The following is a 20,269-nucleotide window of genomic DNA, read 5'->3' as shown; positions in this document are numbered from 1 at the left end:
AATGATGATGACATGTCAAATCGGTAAAAATACAGAATGAACAATACTGAGCTCTTAAAAAAAAAAAATTTAAAAAGAAAAAACGAAGGTTTTCCCTCCCAGGATCAGCAATTTTTCAGACGCGTCACACAGCAAGACAAGAGAATTCTCGACTTCACTGTAAAATCCTTTTGTCTGAAAAAAACAAACGTCAAACGTATGGTAGAAAACACTTGAAGATAACATAATGCCTCAGTGGCCTTGATAAACACGACGACTAACACAAAGCGACAGGCGAGCCCTGCCGAGATCAGCTTGTTTAGCCGCTTAGCTGACACTCATAATAAAAACATGTTAGGAGCTATTTTGTTTTTGTTCCCCACATCAACTGGAGAGCACTCATTTGCTGGTTTTGGTCAAATTGGAATTTGAAGTGTTTAAGTGGAGATGATTGCTAATCTGCGTTGGGCCTGCCGATGACTCATCCAAGTGCCAGCTCCGGCACGGCAGGATGCACGTTCATAGCTTGTATTAACGTGGAATTATGCAATTTGAAATTTCCTCGCTTATTAACGCAAGTGTCAGCAATACCGGCAATAACACGGACGGAGTTTATTGTGCGGATGCTGATAAAGCATTTGGGAATGTTACGAAATGTATTGAAAACGTGCTATGAAGTGGGGAGGAATGGACACTTACAACCTCTGATGAGGGAAAATGTCTATATGACACTTGTACTGCAAAAAGGAAGGGGAAAGGGGGTAGGAAAAGTCAACACACCCCTGTTCAAATGCTTTCTTTGTGATACATAAAGAGAGCAAGATTGCTTTTTGCACCTTTGAGACAATCTATGCAGCGCGATTAAAAAACAACCCTGCAATAATGTGGTTGCAAAAGTGTGCACACCCTCTTATAATGGGATGTGGCTGTGTTCAAAACTAAGCAATCACATTCAAATTGATTTGAAATAGGATTACCTAAGTTTTTTTTTTTTCACCTTTGTGACAATCTGTGCAGCTCAATTGAAAAAAAAGTAATAAAGCTGCAATAATGTGGTTGCAAAAGTGTGCACACCCTCTTAGAATGGATGTGGCTGTGTTCAAAACTAATCAATCAAATACAAACTGATTTCAAATAGGATTGCGTAAGAATGTTTTGGCACCTTTTTGACATAATCTGTGCAGATCAATTGGAAAAAAAAAACTGCAATAATGTGGCTGCAAAAGTGTGCACACCCTCTTATAATGGGATGTGGCTGTGTTTAAAACTAACCAATCACATTCAAACTCTTTTCAAATAGGATTACGTAAGATTCACCCTAAATTAAGTTCAGATGTTCCACTATTATATACTGTATATGATTACACGTTTACAAAAAAAATAAAGACATGTAAGAATATAGCATTTTTTTTCTTCCTGATCATAAAATGACCACAAAAGTACCATTGTGAATACCAGTACCTTAAAATAAGGCTGGTATTGGTAGGCGCCCTCTATCCCCGATTCAAAAATGTTCACAACTGCTCTCATTTGAGCAAATTGCCTCATAAAAGTTTGTTAAAATACCAAATTCACACCAAAATGACTGCTTTGAACAAAAATGGCTGACGACATCCTGTTCAATTTCAGGCACGAGTCCTTTTGTCTTAACATGCCCTGCCACTTCCATGTGGATCGCTTAAACTGGTTTCAGGGGCTGATTTTTGCTCAGTTTACAAGCATCCTCAAAATGATCAAACAAACAAAAATCACATTGTACGTATGCCTCAAATTTCATATTTATGAAATTGGTGTCGAGGCCAGATCCTTCCGCAACATGTTGCCAGAACTTCAAAGCCAAATAAAATATTAGCCGATGAAGAGAGTCAATGCGTGAACAGATTGGCACTTAATATATTCAGTCAGACCACTCAGCGTAAATATTGACAGATGGTTTATTTCTCCACAGTATTTATGCGAGCGCCTGACAATTTCCATATTCATTTGACAGATTTGTTGAGGTTTATTAGTCAGAAGCTGATGCAAAACAAAGTGCAGTACTGTGTATGTACACACATGCAGAAATCACAGATTGGAAATGGCTGTCAACAAGGAGCCCGTCAGCACCACGCAGGACGCCACTGAGAAGATTAAGCAGTTCACCAGCCCCTGAGGACATGGAAACAGTAGCAAGAGCGTAGTAAATAACAGGGAAGGGCAAAAGTCATGTCATTTGAAAAGAGTACACATATTTTGAAGGATGGAGGAAGGAAAGAAGCAAAGAAAAAAAGTGAGGAATGATCTCATAAAAAGGTGGAATTGCAGATGGAAAAATGAAGTAAACAAGGAAGCACATTTTCAGAATGGAGGCCGACTTTGGACCCACCTATATATGTATACACACACATGATATTTATTATTTTTACCTTAATCTCTCTGAAGAGCAGGCTTCCCCAGAGTGCAGCAACCAGCCCGCATCCCTGAGAGGACATTCAGACAAAACATCAGCACAGCACAGCGAGGCCAAGTGAAGAGTTTGCTTTCAATCAAGCAATTACGAAGGACGGCGGCGAGCGTAAAAGCGGAAAAAAAATGGTTGGGAGGGGGGGTTCAAGACATTGAACTGAGCCAAGCGTGACTCAGTTGGAGTTGGTTGAGTTCGGGGAAAACAGGATCAGGTCCGCTGGCGAATGGAGATAGCGGCCTTGGACGGCTGGCAGGAGGGCGGAAAGACGGCACTCGAAAATCAAATCATGCACAAATAAGCACATGCGCTATTTTGGATGATTATTTTTGAGCAGCCTGACTCACAGGAAAATATAAACCAGGTAAAAAAAAACAAATAAATCTGTAAATAAAAAGGAAGACAATTTACATAAGATGAAGAAAAAATAACTTAAATGCAAATGAATGTAATGTTCGTTTCAGTGCAACCAAAAATACATAATTAAAATATGTATGCATCGAATGAAAATCCAATAGATAGCATTCAAGAAGCGTACAAATGAACATGTAAACATTTTAGCATAAGCAATATACATGATTAATTAATGAACGATTATAACATCAACCTAGTTAATGACAATAAATCGTTAGAATGTAAAATAATCACTTAATCAAAAATCATATTAGATGCATTATTGAAAAAGATCAAGTTAAACTAAATAAACATGATAATAATTAATGATTGAGTGTCAGTGTAAAAACAAATGCATAAATTATCTTAATGAATACACATCCAAAGAATAACTTTTTTTTTTTTTTTTTAATCAAACAATACAAAAAAGCGAAATTAAATAAACTGAATATACATTAAACACAAGCCAATTAAAAATAAATCACAATTGTAAGAAAAAAAAGACAGATAAATGGAAAATGTATTTAAAAAAAATACTGAAAGCCAGTGTTCACATAAAAACACATTAAGACTTGAAATATATATATATATTTTTAAGTCATGCGATTAAAAAATGATCTTAACACAGAAATAAAAAAAGATATACTGTACGTAAATATAAAAAATATCTTAGCAACATGTTACTATAGCAGTATTATCTTCCATCATTTCTATTGTATGACTGATCAGCTCGAGTCCGATATATACTCTGGAGGTTGTAAGTGAATTTAGCACTTCTAAACGAGATGATCGTAAAGCAGCAACACTATTCTTTTAGCACACGCACACAAAAATCATGAACCCACGTGATGACCGTTGCGTAGTGACATTTTTTTTCCAAGACCAACAATCTTCACGCGGCTCATCAATAATATCAGCTAGCATACTAGCCTTGATAACACGCTAGCGCAAACAGACGTAGCATCACACATGGGTAAACTGAAACTTTGCTTTTTGACTGTACACACGAGACTCATTCAATGGCCGCCAATAAAATAAGACATCTCAAACACAAACAAAAAGAAAATGTAATATGAATTAAACCCAACATTGGCGCCAAAGCAACAAGTATTGCTTTAAGCTCAAGCACAAAACCCGCCAAATTCCAACCAATTACGGAAGATGCAACTTTTGACGTGGAAATGCAAATATACGAAGGTTTACTTCTGGTACGTGTACTCACCGCTGACACGATAGGAAACGTGACCACGGCGCTCATATAATTGTTGGCCAGGACCCAACAGTACGTCGCCGTCGTCCACATCAATCCCGACAACAGGCCTGAAGCAACAAATTCATAACATTATTGCAATAAAACGGGCTTATTTTTATTATTTTTAAACATACTTTATTTGGACTTTTACTCAACAGGAGCCGCTCCGTGATAAATGTACAATCATCTACTTGAGCACATCCAAAAAAATAACGTTGGGGCATGGAGTCACGTGCTGCTTCACCAATAATATTCATGACTGTGGTTGGATGAATGGATAGATGTGTTTAAGTGTGAACCATTTTTATTTAATTCCAATGTAAACAAAAAACATCTCTCCCCAACATAAGAACTAGGGGATGTTAAAAAATATAGATAAATATTGGGAAAAAATTCCTAAGATTTTTTTCAACTTAAATTACAATGTAAAAATAAATAAATCTATCCAAATACTAACGTTTTTTTTTACATTTGCATTACCATAATGTAATAATTACTATTAATCTAAGATGTTTGTCTGTAAAGTTCTGATGGTAACTTCTACAGGTTCTTTTATCTTTAATGTTAGTTTACCGGTAGTAATCAGGAGACTGCACAACTTAATGTTAAAAATGTGTAGCAATGAATGTTCAAAACGGAGATGTAAACAAATATAAAAAATAAATAGAAAGATAAAATGCACTCAAATTTATTATTTAAAAAAAAAAAATTGTAAAATTTCATCTAATCCCCCACATACATCTAAATAAGTAAAAATACGGTAAATAAGAATTTATTAAGTTGAAATGTAAATGAAAAAATTTATAAAAGATCACATTTATCTAAAATAAAATATGTCAATACAATTAAAAAAAAATCAAATCCAGCAATATACTACAATAAAATACAATACATAAATATTGTAAAATGATGTCAAATGAAAATAAGTGAATAAAATTTTGTTTTTTTGTTTCGTTTTTAAAAATCGATAAAATGATGAAACGTTTCATTGTTAACCAAACAATAAAATTAATACTCAGACAAACAAAAACAATACCTTAAAAATGTAAAATCAAAAAAGGATTGCAAAAATGTGAGCTGTGCACCGAAGCACATGGATTCATCACACAGCGAATACTGAGAGCGTGTAGCATGTTGGCAGTTGAAAATAAGTGTCAGCCTTCGATTGCCTCTCGGAAGTGATGACGATCCCGGTGAGTGGGAGGTAAGCTTACAAAAAGGCCCACTGACTCATAGCTTTGTTCTTTGACGAGCCCTGATAAAAGGACACTAAAGAACTTCAAATTCATTGGATAAAGTTCATCTCACTAATATGTATTAGTTTCCATGGTCCTCGCAAGTCTTTGAAATAATGTGTGGTGTTCCTCAAGGTTCAATTTTAAGCTCTTAATTGATTTTGGCCATCAAGAAAACCATGGAAAATGCCTCAACATCAACTCCTAAGAACTATTTTTGTCCAAACAAATGTACACTCCAAAACATAAATGGTAAAAAAACAAAAACAGACAATTTTCCGGCAGCTGGGAAATAACAGAAAATTACTTTCTTGTAAAAACTGTAATTTCCGTCAGAAAATTACTTTCTCGTGTTTTTACAAGCAAGTAATTTTCTGTTATTTCACAGTAATTTTCTGGCGCCCCAGCTGCTGGAAAATTACCTTTTATTATTATATTTTTTTTACAGTGCTTATCTCAGTCCTTTCAAAAATAATTGTTAATACAATAAATGCTACCATCTATAGGATATTACAGAAATTGTAGTCATTTTCACTTTTAAAAAATTGTCAATTCACAAAGAAATTATGGTAAAATTATGATTTTATATTGTTAATTAGTTAATTTCTCAGACACGGTTTTAAAGATAGAATTTTACATTTTATTCCATTAAATAACAGACACAAGTTTGTGAAATTACGATACATTTGTAAACAATTTAACAATAAATATATGTATTTCTAATGGAGTTTTTTTTGTAAAAAAAAAAATAATAATAATAATAATAATATTGTGTGTTTTACAGTTAGAGTGATTTCATGTTATTTTACATTTGCCATGTAAAATCTGAGTTTATTTTTATTTTTCCTGGTCCTCGAGAGCTGCTGTCCCGCCTGTTTTCCCTGTCTCCCTCCTCCAACACAGCTGAATCATATGATCAACTCAGCAAGCTCTGTAGAAGCCTGATAACGATCATGTTCATCAAATCAGCTGTGTTGATGGCAGAGATGAATACAAGCACGCACTCAGTGGGCACTGCATACTTCAAACAAATCCATCCTGCATAGTGTAGGACTGACCTGGCAGAATAGCTCTGGAGTAGATCCTCGGCCTGCTCTTCATGGTGACACAATAGATGGCGAAGTACACCGTGCTGGCCACAAATATTCCACAACATTCCGCGTAGACATAATCCAGGTCTGCGGGGAGCAAAACGAAATGTTTTGGGACATATATTTGTACACCGTGTCCGTGATACGCACCGTAAACGCTGGCTCCGTAGAACATGCTGTCGCGGTATGACGAATGAGTCTTGATGTAGAGCATTGGCGTGAAGGAGGAGCCGTACAAAATGCCAGACAACACGGCCAGCAGGCAGCCTCTGAAGACGGCGAGAAACGGACCATGACGGATGGATCCAACATGGCCGTCCAAAATATTCTACTCATACTTGGCAGACACGTTCATCCATTTGTTTGGGAACTATTATAGTAATGGCACAATTTTGACAAATGCAGCCCCCGTAACCAGTTTCCCTGAGTAATATGACATTTGATGGGTATGCCTATCATAAATAGACCAACAAAAAAAGTCACATGAAGCCATGCACTAAAAGACAAAAGGAAGGTGGCCATTTTGGAACTCAATACAGTAACGGCACAGTTTTTAAAAATGCTGTCCCTGTAACCCGTTTCACTCATAATTAGGAAATTTGGTGGGCATTTCGGCCACGAGTAGACCCACAAAAATGTCTCCAGAAGCCATATGGAAAAGACAGGAAGGTGGCCATTTTGGTACTCAATACAGTAACGGCACAGTTTCAAAAATTCAGCCCCTGTAAACCGTTTCACTTAGCATTATAAAATTTGGTGGGCATGTCGGCCATGAGTAGACCCACAAAATTGTCTCAAGCACCCATGCATGAAAAGACACAGGAAATCTCACTTTCAGGTGTCCGTTAAACTCTAATAAAACAACTCTACAAGGATGAGCGGTTCACCAAGCATATCCACAAGCACCCCCCCCCAACACACCCCCCCCCCCTCCCAATCGGAGGTAGCGTTGCGAGGGCTCCCTGCTGTCAGCTTTTATCGAGTTTGTGCTCACATAACTTACATTATTTTTACACAGCCAGAGAAATTATTGACAATGTTTTGACACAGCAGACCTTTAAGAGACAATTAAGAGGCATGGAAACATGTTCAATTCAAACCTTTGACTCGTTTTTTCCCCAGTGACGTGTTCACTAACAATACAGTACACCTTTCTTTCGCCAACAGCCACCCTGAATAACGAGCAAATGTGAGGCCCCTGCAGCTCCGTGGTGGCTAATATCACACCTGATTGAGGCTTACAAGTCACATGCAAACGGAGAGGAAATATTGCCAATTGGCTGCCTATTGCTGGTGGGTCGAGAACTATTGCGGGGGTCGGGGATACAACACGGGGGTTGACTGAAATTTGTTCCTCAGAGAACTCAAACATGAATGCGTGCATTTAAAAGCTTAGAGAAGGTCAAATTAAGTTCACATGTAAACGTTATGGTCGCATTTTATTTTCACCCGGAAGTCCAATATCCCTAACTTTTTGTGAATTATGCGTAAGCGATCCCCGGATTGACTGGAAACCAGTTCAGTGTACCCCGCCGTCTGTCCGAAGCCAGCTGGGATAGGCTCCAGCGCCCCCGTAACCCTTGTAAAGACTTAGCGGTTAAGATGGATGGATGCGTAATCGATAGTTTGTTGAAGTTTCCAATGAACTGACCCAATGGCAGTAGATAGATGAGTGGAAAAGGAGGTGACCTAACATTGAACCCTGTGGGACACCACACAGCAAAGATGGGACCACAAAAGTGTCTAGCGGTCAAGTATGACAGACCAGTTGCGACCAGTTAACTCTACCAAAAGGCTGAATCTGTGCTGCATTGTGATAATCCAATTAGCGTGTTTGGGGCGTGGTTGATCAAAATTCCAAATCTAGTGTGTAAATACAGAATCGGTCATTTAAGCTCACATGAAGCGTCTGCGCTTGGGTCCGACAAAGTCGATCCAGAACTTGGACGAAGTCGGGTTGTAGGTGCCGGACGTTGTTCGCTGCGGGACAAATAAATAAATCATAATGTAAGAGCAGGTTTACCCACAATGCCTGAGGGAATTGTGTCATGAGCAACATGTATTGTACCAACCCTGTCGATGAGTAACGGAACAATTTCAGGATCAGGATGAAGCTGTAAGTCTGTTTTCACGAAGAAAAAGATGACGCCACTGGGAAAAAAAAAAAAAAAAAAAAGTCAGATGTGGAAGTGCATTATTGATTTTTTTTTGCAGCTTTCAAAATGGCTTATTGTGTGACTTATTCTTAATGGTGAATACTAATAAAGACAAGGAGCTGACGGGAGAGAGGAAAAACTGCTAAACCAAGGTTATTTTAGCTAATGGAAACTAACCAATAAATTATTATTTTTTTTAATGAAATTAAAGAAAAACATAAACTCTTTAAAAACGAAAACTAACAAACTATATTTTACGGTTACAACCCTATAATTATAACGAGAAAAGTCTAGGTAAGAAATGTTACTTTTTCCATTTTACCATGGTGTTCATTAAGTACTGCACAAAAGTAATACTTTTTTTTTTTTTTTATGAAAACTAATACAGAAACCAACCAAAACTAATAAAAACTACCGGTAACAGAATTGCCCTGAAAATGAATTGAAACTAACTAAACCTAAAAAACAAAAAATAAAAACTAACTAAAACGAAAATTCCAAAACTATAATAACCCTGCTCCCCACCTAATCACAGTTTTCACCTTTGGAATGATGAGTCTTGATTTTGATTGGACAAGAATTTAATGATATTCAACAAGTAGACCAAACCGCTTGCGTAAAAAAATATATATTGTTGGTCGTAGATAGAAGAGATCATTGATTTCGACTCATATTCAACAATTGCAAAAAACACTTATTTTGTAAAATCTTTAACTATGTTCCTCATTTTGAAGGATAACAGGACATGATGAGGTATGGAAGTATTTGAGTTCAAAAGGGTCTAAACCTTTGGCAGCACAACAAGACCTCTTGATTTTCATTTGGTGAAAGTCGATTAAGATTTTTATCTTTGGAAACAACGCCAACATTACTCTTCTATGCAATTTTAAGACATTTTGTATTGACAACTTGCCGCTGCTAAAATCAAAAGGTTACCTGAGAAGGCACAATCCGGCGCCGCAGTTATTCAACACCGGCCGCGAGACACCCTCGGCGGGGATCCCGAACCAGCCGAATCTGAGCCCATGGCAGACACGAATCAGACAAAACTCATGCAGTTTTATATGAAGGTCAAATCAATTAAGTCACCTTGAAGTGGCCCAGCCAATCAGCAAACTGAAGGAGCCCCACATTAAAATCCCCAGGCTGAGCCCAATGGCTTTGACGATGGTTACGACCATCACGCTGCCTGAAAATTAGGCACAAGGGCAGAATTTCAGGTGGACTTTAACTTCACCGACTGCTTATGCAGAAAACCGGCATCGTTATAATTTATTGCTCGCATTTACGGACGACATAATTCATCACGACGGCTTTCCAAAACGTAATTTTTATGAACACTGTTATACTTCGCTCTCAAAAATGGCAGAGTGTAAATTATCGATGGACACACTCTGCACTCTAGTATGCTCACTTGAGCTTAACTAAAAAAAAATAATAATAAAAAAAAAAAAAAAGAGCACAGGCAGAAGCATTGATTTACCATATGCAGCACAAGTGCAAGGAGAAGATGTCAAATCTGAATCCGGTCCAGACTTAACTAGAAGCCCAACGTGAGAAAAATCCAAACGAACACATTCAAGTCCATTTTAGTATGAGGCAATTTGCTTTAAATTCCAATAAAATTCACCCCAAAAAAAAAGCAATTATATTGGACGCAAAATGTTACAAGTTGTATTTGTGTTCAAAGAAAACTGTCACAATATTCTGTTAAAAAAAAAGTCACAATGGGAAAAAAAAAGTCACTATTTTAAAAAGGGGAGAAAACACCCGTTACAATATTCTGAGAAATGAAGATACAATATTACCAGAAAAAAAATGAATCTTGCAAGAGTATAAGAGTTAATTGCAAGAAAAATAAGAATATCAGTGTGAAGCTGAAATTTAACACTAAATCGCTGTCAGGAGACAAAATGTAGATTATTATGAAAAACGTCATAAAGGTGAACTATTGCGAGAAAAAAAAAAGGGTGCAATATTACAAGAAAAAGGTGGAAGATGGCTAGAATAAAAAAGAAAAGAAGTTTAGAATAAAGTTACATTATTAGCAGGAAAAAAAAAATGCTCAGACTCATTTTAAATGATGATAGCAGCCTCAGTTACAGAATTTTTTTTCCAATTAAGTTTCACAAGTTATAGGTCACATTAAGTTTTAAAAGGATTCAGCTTGGTCTCTTTTCTCACAAAAACCTGCCATTTAAACAAGAGTGCGTACACTTTCTATATCCACTGTTCACTCAGATATCATCCATCTCATACCCGTGGCCCAGATAACACCCCCGAGCATCGCCAAAGGATGGAATTTGGGCGAGTTGAGCATCACGTCTCCGACCATGGCGGCCGACCAGATGCCTGCGCAGTACACCCAATGGAAAAACATTCCTGTCCAAAAGAACACCACAAAAGTCACGTAGGCAATTGTGAGCAGACAAAAACATCAATATACCATCCACACGGTCCACACACACACACAATTGTATTAGAGGACCGTGGACCAACTGTATTGTAATTATAGAAATTTGGACCCTATTGGACTCTTTTGGTCCATTATGCTAATTACTTATAACTGAGCCAACAGAGAGCTACAGTGGGCTAATTTTGCTCATTTTTAAGTGAATAGAGAACATGTTCAGAACGCTGCAGCTCGGGTTCTGACCAAAGAGTCCTAAAAGTTTTGCACTGGCTGCGAGTCAACTATAGAAATCGATTTTAAAATTCGGTTTCTGGTCTATAAAAATCGCTGAATAGTTTAGGTCCCGATTTCATTAAAGAAATCTTAATTGAATATATATACCCAATAGGACACTGGGGTCTGCAGACTCGGGTCAATTAGTGGATCCCAGAGTGCAAAGTAAACATGGTGGAGCATCATTTAGCCGTTATGCTGCACACAAATAGAATAAGATGCCAACAGAAGTGAAGTCGGTATCAAAGTGGAAATGTTTTTGAAATCCATGCTCTTTTCCCATTCCTATGAAAAAGGTATTTTAGGAAGCCGTTTCTCTCTTTATTTGTTTTACTTTTAAATGTATACAAATCTTTTCTTTGTAAATTACTTCAATGTTGAGAATTTAGTTACTAAATATTTTACATGCTTTTCCTTACAAGATGTAGTTCTAATTTGGACATATAGGGGGCAGTACTAAAACACTGGATTTTTATTTATTAATTAATACAAATTTGTGGTCCGATTATGTTAATCCAGAACACGGGTCACAAAAGGTGAACACAGGCCTGCTCTAAAAATAATTTAGCAGCGATAAGAGTTTATTTTTTTGGAATGTTGAAGTAATCATTAGAAAATGTCAACATTTTGCAGAGATTTACAGAAATAGTGTTGCATATGATATTTATCTGTTCCCAACTATTGTGATAAATCATTCACAGCCCCGATTAACATCTTCATATCAATAAATCTCAATTAAACAAATGTAATTTAAGTACATTTCTTATTTCAGACATGTATATCAAATTGGCAGCCCATGGAATTAAAAGCTGAAAAGTAGTTCTCAGTTCTCAAAAAATAAATACAATTATTATTATTGACAATTTTATTATGGAGGTATCTTCTTCCAACAAGAACCTACGGATTTGGAATCATCCCCAACGAGTAGACCAACTTTTTCCCAATTCTTGAAAATAAAAGGCAGGAAAATGCCAGTCATTTGCCTTTTTCCACAAGCAAAAGAGGGGAAGAAAACCATTATAGGAACTTGTGTTTTTCATTTGAAGACCAAAGCGCCCAGCCCTACCTACAATACAATTAAACTAATAGCTCATAATTAATAGCACTCACCATCTCCCATCTCTATCCGCTTAACTGGAACAAAGGTGCTTCCGTACAGCAGCGCAGCAGCAAAATTCGCCATCATTCCGCAAGTGAAACGTGTCCCATTGTCGGTGGAGTTCAAACCAAACATTCCACCTTTTGCTTCAACCTCTTCATCTCTAAAGCCACCTTCAAAAAGGGAAGAAGACAAAGACATTTTCAAAGAAAAGGAAAAGCTTACATTTTTGGCTTTTGCGCTCTTGTTCTCTTCAAACCTGCTGTCTTTGCTTGTTTGCCATGGCAACAGGCGATCAAAAATGGGATGACAAGTAAAGCACATTTGACCGAAAGCATGTTCAGAAATTCAAAGTGTTATCCGGGCCGGTCGTGTTCAGCTGGGGTTCAATTCTGTAGGAGGTCAACATGGAAGCGTGCAGGTGCTCTGCAGGTGCTGTTAATCAACCAATCACAGCATGAATAACACCAGCAGGGGGCAGTGTTAATTGGATGATGTCACACCTAACTGCAGTGTTTTTTCTTGCTGACGATCCAATTGCAATTAAAGTTGTGAAATAAATCTGGAACCTAAAATGATGTTTGTTTTGTGGCGATAAAAGCCGTAATCAAGTTTAATCTGGATCAGATCCAGATTGTAAATAAGGCAAGTGTAAATACAGTGCGGGGAAAGGCCCATTGAAAAAATGCATGTCTATTTTAGTGCAGAAACAATGCAGTCATGCTGTTATGAGATTTAAGTACAAATAGGCCTATCGCAAGAAAATGTGCCAAATTTCAAGTAGAAAGTCACAATATTAGGATAATATTGTGGGGGAAATACAGTTATGAAAACATTACAATAGACGACAGAAAAAAGTCCTTATGTTGTAAAAATGTAAATGCAATATTACCCAAAAGAAAGTATGGAAATTCAATAACATGCTACGTTGTAAAATTCTGAGCAAAAAAAGACATGTTACCTGAATAATGTTACAATGTAACAAAGTAGCAACACTGAACTGTGAGAATAGCGCCCACCAATGTGCTCATAAAACTTCATTATATCCTACAATCAATCATGTATACGGTTGGTGAGGTGACGTCGCCGCGGCAACAGGAACCATCATATTGACAAATCTCCTTCATGTTCTTGATTTCAGAGATAAGACAATTTTCCAATCACACTCATGCGTGTAGAGAGGAAAATCCATAGACAGCCCCGAGGCCTTAACACAATGCATCTATATGTAAACCAGTTTACATCCACTTCAGGAAATCCTGTAAAAGGGCTGCCACTGCCTTTCCTTCCTAGTGAAGTGAAGTTATTTTTCTACTTGGGTATTTTTCCAGCGTGTTGAAACACTTCCCACTTTGTGTCCTTATTAATTAATTCAATATTCACCAGTAGATGTCGCCTTCAACGCATGAATTTGTAAAAAAAAAAAAAAAGTAAATGTCTATGCGAACGGAAATGGGACCACGAAGTGTATTCTGTGGGGTGGGAATAAGAACCAAAAGTTCTGGTTGTTCCATGTGGGTCAAGAGTGAGCTTCTAGTGCGCAGTTGCATCCTGACAGCCCAACACTCCCAAACCTCCCACAGTTCGAGTTCGGCTCAGTCAACCATGTCAAGAAGAACATAAATGGCTCGGACGGGTCGCTTCCACCGGCCGCGCGTCTTTCTTCCGTCCGGACTCTGGTTCCGGAGGTGCAATCTTCCCAAAATAACTTTAACTGCCGCACTTGTATGCGCCCTGTATCTGTTTTTCACCCAAGTGGACCTCTCTTTACGGAGCCCCACCTGGACTACAGCCGGACAGAACCAAGTCACGCCGAGGGGTGTTGTGAATTTGGGTTTGTTGAAGCACGACTCGGCGGTTCCGACCCGCTCCAACGTGGTGTACATCACCCTCAAATCCAAGCGGCTCAAGCCGGCCAACATTCGCGGCACGGTGCGACCCAAACTGCGGAGGAAAGTGAGAAGAACTACGCTTCCGCATTCGAACTCACAGAATGGATCCGAAACGGAGCCTCTCGTGAGTTCTATCCGGATATACAGCCGCACTCCCCCGCCTTGGTTGAGCGCGCACGACGTGGGCGCCATGCGCGCTCTCGCCGGCGCCAACGTTTTGCGCGTCGAACATCCACCAGGAGCTCCGTGGCCGCTCTTGGTCTTCGAGGGAACCCGCCCGGAGGAGTCGAAGGCGGCGTGTGGACTCGCCCTCGGCCCGGTGGAATCGGTGGAGGTGTTCGCTTTCCATTTGGACCGAGTGCTCGGCCTCAACAGAACTTTGCCGGCCGTGAGCCGGAAGTTGGCCTTTTTACACGGTGGGCCATTAGGATAAATAATCAGAGGTGGCAAAAGTACTTGAGTAATAATACTTGAATAACAAACGACTACAAGTCGAAGTAATGAGCTCATTTACTCAAGTAAAAATAAAAGAAGAATAAGTGATTTGTTACTTGGGAGCCCAACAACAATAACAATAAATACGCTAAACAGGTTCTATTCATTACTAATAACACTTTGGGCATGCGTCAAGGAATCCAGCAAGCACGTTTTGAGAACGTGAAATAAATACTTCACACCTGAAGGCTGGAGCTGCCCCAGGCCCAGAACTTGATATCCTAACCACGCAATCAGTGCAAAACAAAGCAACATAACAAAAAAAATGCTAAATTAGCTGTCATCGATCATAAATACAAAGGAATCAGAAGTCAGACATGATGCAGTAGAGTATTGTACTGTAGGATACTGACTAAGAAACAGCTGAGCAGCCAACAATACGGTTATTATTATTATTATTATTTTTGTTAAATACCTAGTGGCGAGTAAGATAAATGGGAAGGCAGCTGAACTGGTAAACTGTCTTGTATAGCTAGTAAAGTCAGTTGCTAAGTAAATAGTTAGCTTTGTAGATTAGTATAGGCGGCTAGCTATATAGGGAGGTAGCATATTGATAAGTAAATAGCTAAATAGCTGTTAACGAGGTAGGTATGTGTATTAAGCTAAGTGGTTAACTTGCTAAACAGGTTGGTGTGTGACTTGCTATTATGGCCGGTAGCTAAGTAAATAGATACTTAGGTACTTAACTAAGTTGATGCAGTACTAGTGGGTAGCTTTATAGAAGGTAGCAAGATAGGCAAGTAATAGCTATTTCTGTCGTCAGGTTAGGTTGCACTATTTAGGATGTTAGGTAAGTAGTTAGCTAAGTAAATAGATATTTAGGTAGTTAGCTAAGTTGAGAGAGTGCTAGTAGGTAGCTATATAGAAAATAGCAAGTTAGGTAAGTAATAGCTATTTCTGTAGTTAAGTTAGGTTGCACTATTTAGGATGTTAGATAAGTAGTTAGCTAAGTAAATAGATATTTAGGTAGTTAGCTAAGTTGAGAGAGTGCTAGTAGGTAGCTATATAGAAAATAGCAAGTTAGGTAAGTAATAGCTATTTCTGTAGTTAGGTTAGGTTGCACTATTTAGTTTGTTAGGTAAGTAGTTAGCTATTTAAATAGTTGAGTAGATACCAATTTATGTTGTTAGTTACAGTAAATATGTAAACCTATGGACTGTGGATGGCAAGCTAAGTGGGTAGCTAGCTGTCCAGTTTTCTGTAAATATGTGCATAGATAGCAATTAAAAACAGATAGTTAGAAAGACGTTGCCATGTAGGTAAACGTAGGCAGTCCAATATATGTTGGTAATTAAGAGTTATTTCTGTTGTCTTCGCTGTCTAGATGGCCAGCCCAGTCCAGTGGTGACATGGGACGCATCTCTCTACTCGGATGGCGTGAGCCTGACATGGGCCGAGTACCAGAAGTCCCTAAAACAAAGGTGCTGGGTTCAGAACGTGGCCCCGAAGCCCGAGTCAGGCTGCTCCGCCGTCCATCACTATGAGTGGAGCAAACTGGCACTTTTTGATTTTCTCTTACAGGTAACGGAATGTTGAATGGCATTTAAAAAAAAAAAAAATTGAATGCCAAGGCTAATCTCTGATAGTGAAGATATGACCATCTTCCGCAAATGCTTCTGAGATAAGTCTTCCCATGTATAGCAAGTTGAGTTCAGTATCGTCCAACAGCTGTTTTCTACTGATAAGAAAAAGATATAGTCTCTGAGGAAATGTCTTTTGGCTCCACAATTTCCTGTGTGGGAGTTCTGAATCACCAGTCTGGATTTTGGCATCACACGCAAGTAAGGGGGGGGGGGGGGGGGGGGGGTGAATGTTGTTGTTTAGGGTCAGACAACTTTGGCTTTCATTAAATTTCTTGGCAAAACGCTACAACAACGTCCTGAAAGTCTAGAAATTCAAAGCTCAATTTGTTATTTTCTCTAGGGCGCCACTTAGTAACTGCTGTTGACAAATGGGCAACAAATGAACAAGAATAACAGCATCTGCTGTCTCTTACAAAGTATGTGCATTTAAGTGAGCTGCAGCATTTTTATGACGGCGGATTGGCTGATAGAGTAAGGACTCAAATTAAAATGTCTAAAAAAAAAAGCATATGCTCAAATATACTGTACTTCAGATAAGTGAAAAATCTATTTTACAGTAACAAAGTATTCTTTCTTTTTCTCGCTGCAGATTCACAAGCGACTGGATCCCAGCTGTTGCGGCTTCAAACCCCGGCAACAGGATGGGTGCCACGAACCCGGCCGCCATTTTGAATGCGCGCAGCGGGAGGGCGTCCGACTGGCCAACATGGTGCGCAGGCATCACGACCCGCGCCACCTCGTGCTCGCCATCAACAAGGGCTACTTTGACCGTAACGAGGACAACCTGGACTTCAGGCTCCTGGAAGGGATCAAGGAGTAAGTGCGGGTTTCTTGTGCTAACGCCGGGTTTTTTTTGGTTGAATTGTTTTTGCTAGAGGGAAATGGGCTAACGATTTTTGATCCAATGAACCCCATTCTTAAATAATCATGAAAACAGTTATGTACAGCATATGATTCAGAATCAAACATATTCCCCTACTTTAGTATATGATTTAAGAAAAAGCAAGGCTACACAACAATGAAATGGGTCAGAATCCAACAATATTTCCTTAATTGATTAATTGGCAAAATTGACAAACAGTTTATCAGTTGTTTCCTATTTTTTTGCTACTGGAAATCAACAAGCTAACTGGCTAATAGTGTTTTTTGTTGTTGTTGTTGCTTATTTTCTCTTTGGACTGCTAACGAGTTGAAACTGAATGCTAATGTGCTCCTAATACGTATCTGCTCAGAAATGTACTTTTTATCTGAAGCTTGTTTGCCTTTTAGCATTCGCCAATTAGCGCTTATTAGCACATTGAATACAATGCAGTTTGCAAGGCAGCTTTCGAAAACATAAAAAAGGAAGCTCATTATTGTTATTTGCATGGTAAGTACGGAAGAGTATTAGGGCCAGTGAAGAGAGGATTTTTTTTTTTATTAAAGTGAGAACACTCACTTTAATCTCAGAATTCTGACTTTAAAGTGAGAATTCTGAGATTAAAGTCAGAATTCTGAGATTAAAGTCAGAATTCTGATTTTAAATTCTGACTTTAAAGTCAGAATTCTGAGATTAAAGTCAGAATTCTGAGAATAAATTGAAAATCCTGCCAAACTTCTTTTTTTTTCACTCTCTTCACTGGCCCTAATCCTCTTCCATAGGTAAGCATTTTTACATCATCGTCGAAGGTAGCTTTTTCAATGTTGACAATTCAGAGTAGAAGTCGGTTTATTGTGCAACAAAGTTTTACTTTGGTCAAAATGAAGCTCCTCAATTAATTTCAACATAGTTCTTTACCACCAAGATGTTACAATATGGCAGCGAAACACTAATTTGTCTAAATTAAGGTGCTCAACTCATTTCTAGAAAGTAACTTGTGACAGCGCTGCTTTTAAGCAAATAACTGAGTTTTGCATTCCCCCAAAAATCTGCAGTATTTGAGCGGCCCCGTGTCCCGGTGCTTTTGTCCAGGTTGCCCGAGTGTGCCTTGTCGGTGCTGAGGAGCGGTCGGCTGCGGGAGAAGCTGCTGCAGTCGCTCTTCCTGGACCAGACGTACTGGGAGAGTCGAGGCGGGCGGGCCGGTATTGACAAGCTCGTTGACGTCATCGAGCGACGGGCCAGGGTTCTCCTCACGTACGCCAACGCTCACGGCATCAGGACGGTTGACATGAACGAGTGACATCGTGGGAACGACGGTAACTTTGTCGGGTGGACAATATGGCGCAAAAAAAACAAAATCGTGAGCTGTGTTTGGAATCATTCACTCATTCCTTACTCCCTAAATAATCACTATTTTAGAATTTTTATGAACAGAGTCAATAGTTGTTTTTCATGAGTGCTTTAATTCAATCAACCACAGCGAGACTAAAGCAGTAATAATTCAAGTTAGACCGCTTTTCAAATAAGTTTTTGTGCACACTTACTATACAACATTAGAAGAGATCCAATGCAAGAACTGTATTTTTTTTTTTTTATTGTGCCTTTACAAAAATAAGGCTGATTATTGATTGATTTGCTGGGCAGAATTGAACAATCCTGACTTGTGATTTTCTTATTGGTTCTCATTTATGTAAATTAAATATCAAAACAGAATTTTTTTTTTAATCTAATTTTATATTATTTAAAAAAAAAATGTGTTCAGATGATTTTTATTTTTTTTAATAAGTCACATTTATCAAATTGTAATGTATTTTTCATTTGTTTTTCAAAATTGGGGAAAAAATCCATTAAAATGGGAAATAATATTAAAGACAGCTCTGAGTATGATTTAAATGAGTCCAAATGTGTACATAATTTTTAATTTTTTTATTTAAATTAAATTAAGTTTATTTTTTAAATTTACATCCAAACAACTGTCAGTATTATAATATATATATATATATTTAAATATGTTATAAATATTTACAGTATATATTTATAAATATTTAAATATAGGAAATAACTTGAAACTACAACTACAAAGTTTGATTTTTTTTTTTATTAAAACCTTTTAAAAGCAAGATGTGTTCCCATATGTTTTTGTTTTCAATTCAACCTTTATTTTTGTGCTTCATTTGTAAGTCAATAAAAAAAAAACATTACACATTGACTTGTATTGTTGTTCTCGGAGTACTGATCAACAGCATAGATTCAATAACATCGTCCAGGAGTATAACCTACAGTATATATGATGTCTCAGTGTGGACTGGTCAGGAATACATTATGGCTGTGAAATCCGTGTTAGAGTGAAGCGTGCTCTGCTTTTGTGTGCTCTGTGAGTCCGAAGGGGCTTTGCGGGTTATTTTCTCGTGTCGGTCAGTCATTCACGCGGTTGTTATTTTAAACCCTCTGCACCCGCATTAGTGAATCAGCGGGGTCCGAGCTTCGACGTGCTTGTGTTTCCAAAGAGCCCATCTAGTTTCCATACTGTTGCCTGCATAAAAAAAATTATGACGTCTATGTGCACCTGCTGAAATATGAAACAGCCCTCAATGTCATGTGGAATTATTATTTATTTTGTCATGAAATGGAATGTCTAGAAAATATTGAAAACAGAACTCAGTATATTATTCATAGAAATATTAGAAGCAATTAAATTTTTATGTAATAACATATTTTAAAAGCAACTTAGGTTAGAAAAGGTTTTATTCATTATTTGCATTATTTTGTATGTATTCAAAAGTACTTACACTATGAATTATAATTTGTGTGTTTAAAAAAAATAATAAATACATATTAATATATTGTAAATATAAACTACTGGAAACATTTTATATATTTTTAAAATAATATATGGAGACAAATATAAGAAACAAGTCTCGGTATTATTTTAAAAATATCTAATATTTTAAAAACAGTATGATGTATGTATGATTATTCATGGATTTATTAGAAGCAATTTAATTGATTTATTTAATAAAAGCAACCTAGGTTAGAAAAAGTATTATTTATTTTGTAATTATTAAAAAGTACTTACACTATGAATTATAATGTGTTTATTTTTAAA

At 37.6% G+C, this 20,269-nt stretch overlaps 2 protein-coding genes across 5 annotated transcripts; one reads left to right on the top strand and one right to left on the bottom strand.

Moving 5' to 3' along the window:
* Positions 1-1,895: 1,895 nt before the first annotated feature.
* Positions 1,896-14,617, bottom strand: LOC147168807 (transmembrane protein 144-like). Of its 3 annotated transcripts, none has more exons than XM_086085832.1 (13): positions 14,325-14,617; positions 12,594-12,769; positions 12,346-12,507; positions 10,809-10,931; positions 9,639-9,738; positions 9,486-9,566; positions 8,466-8,544; positions 8,294-8,373; positions 6,544-6,662; positions 6,361-6,480; positions 4,038-4,135; positions 2,385-2,438; positions 1,896-2,127 (listed from the first exon to the last, which is right to left on the bottom strand). In XM_086085832.1, the coding sequence occupies exons 2-13, from the start codon at positions 12,670-12,672 to the stop codon at positions 2,044-2,046; spliced, it is 1,179 nt and encodes a 392-aa protein (XP_085941958.1). In that variant the 5' UTR covers positions 12,673-12,769; positions 14,325-14,617; the 3' UTR covers positions 1,896-2,043. The 3 variants fall into 3 exon arrangements, with proteins under 3 accessions (XP_085941958.1, XP_085941957.1, XP_085941956.1); XM_086085831.1 differs by lacking the exon at positions 14,325-14,617 and adding an exon at positions 13,718-14,314; XM_086085830.1 differs by lacking the exon at positions 12,594-12,769.
* A 408-nt stretch (positions 14,618-15,025) lies between these two features.
* On the top strand, positions 15,026-19,468 carry gask1b (golgi associated kinase 1B). Of its 2 annotated transcripts, none has more exons than XM_086085833.1 (4): positions 15,026-15,103; positions 16,046-16,242; positions 16,894-17,120; positions 18,256-19,468. In XM_086085833.1, exons 3-4 carry the CDS (start codon positions 17,011-17,013, stop codon positions 18,461-18,463), a joined length of 318 nt encoding a protein of 105 aa, XP_085941959.1. In that variant the 5' UTR covers positions 15,026-15,103; positions 16,046-16,242; positions 16,894-17,010; the 3' UTR covers positions 18,464-19,468. The 2 variants fall into 2 exon arrangements, with proteins under 2 accessions (XP_085941959.1, XP_085941960.1); XM_086085834.1 differs by lacking the exon at positions 15,026-15,103 and adding an exon at positions 15,206-15,305.
* Positions 19,469-20,269: the final 801 nt, after the last annotated feature.

The sequence above is a fragment of the Leptonotus elevatus genome, chromosome 9 (genome assembly GCF_054856555.1).
Source record: "Leptonotus elevatus isolate MCC_2025b chromosome 9, RoL_Lele_1.0, whole genome shotgun sequence".
Taxonomy (NCBI): domain Eukaryota; kingdom Metazoa; phylum Chordata; class Actinopteri; order Syngnathiformes; family Syngnathidae; genus Leptonotus; species Leptonotus elevatus.
This window is presented reverse-complemented; position numbering and strand designations above follow the sequence as displayed.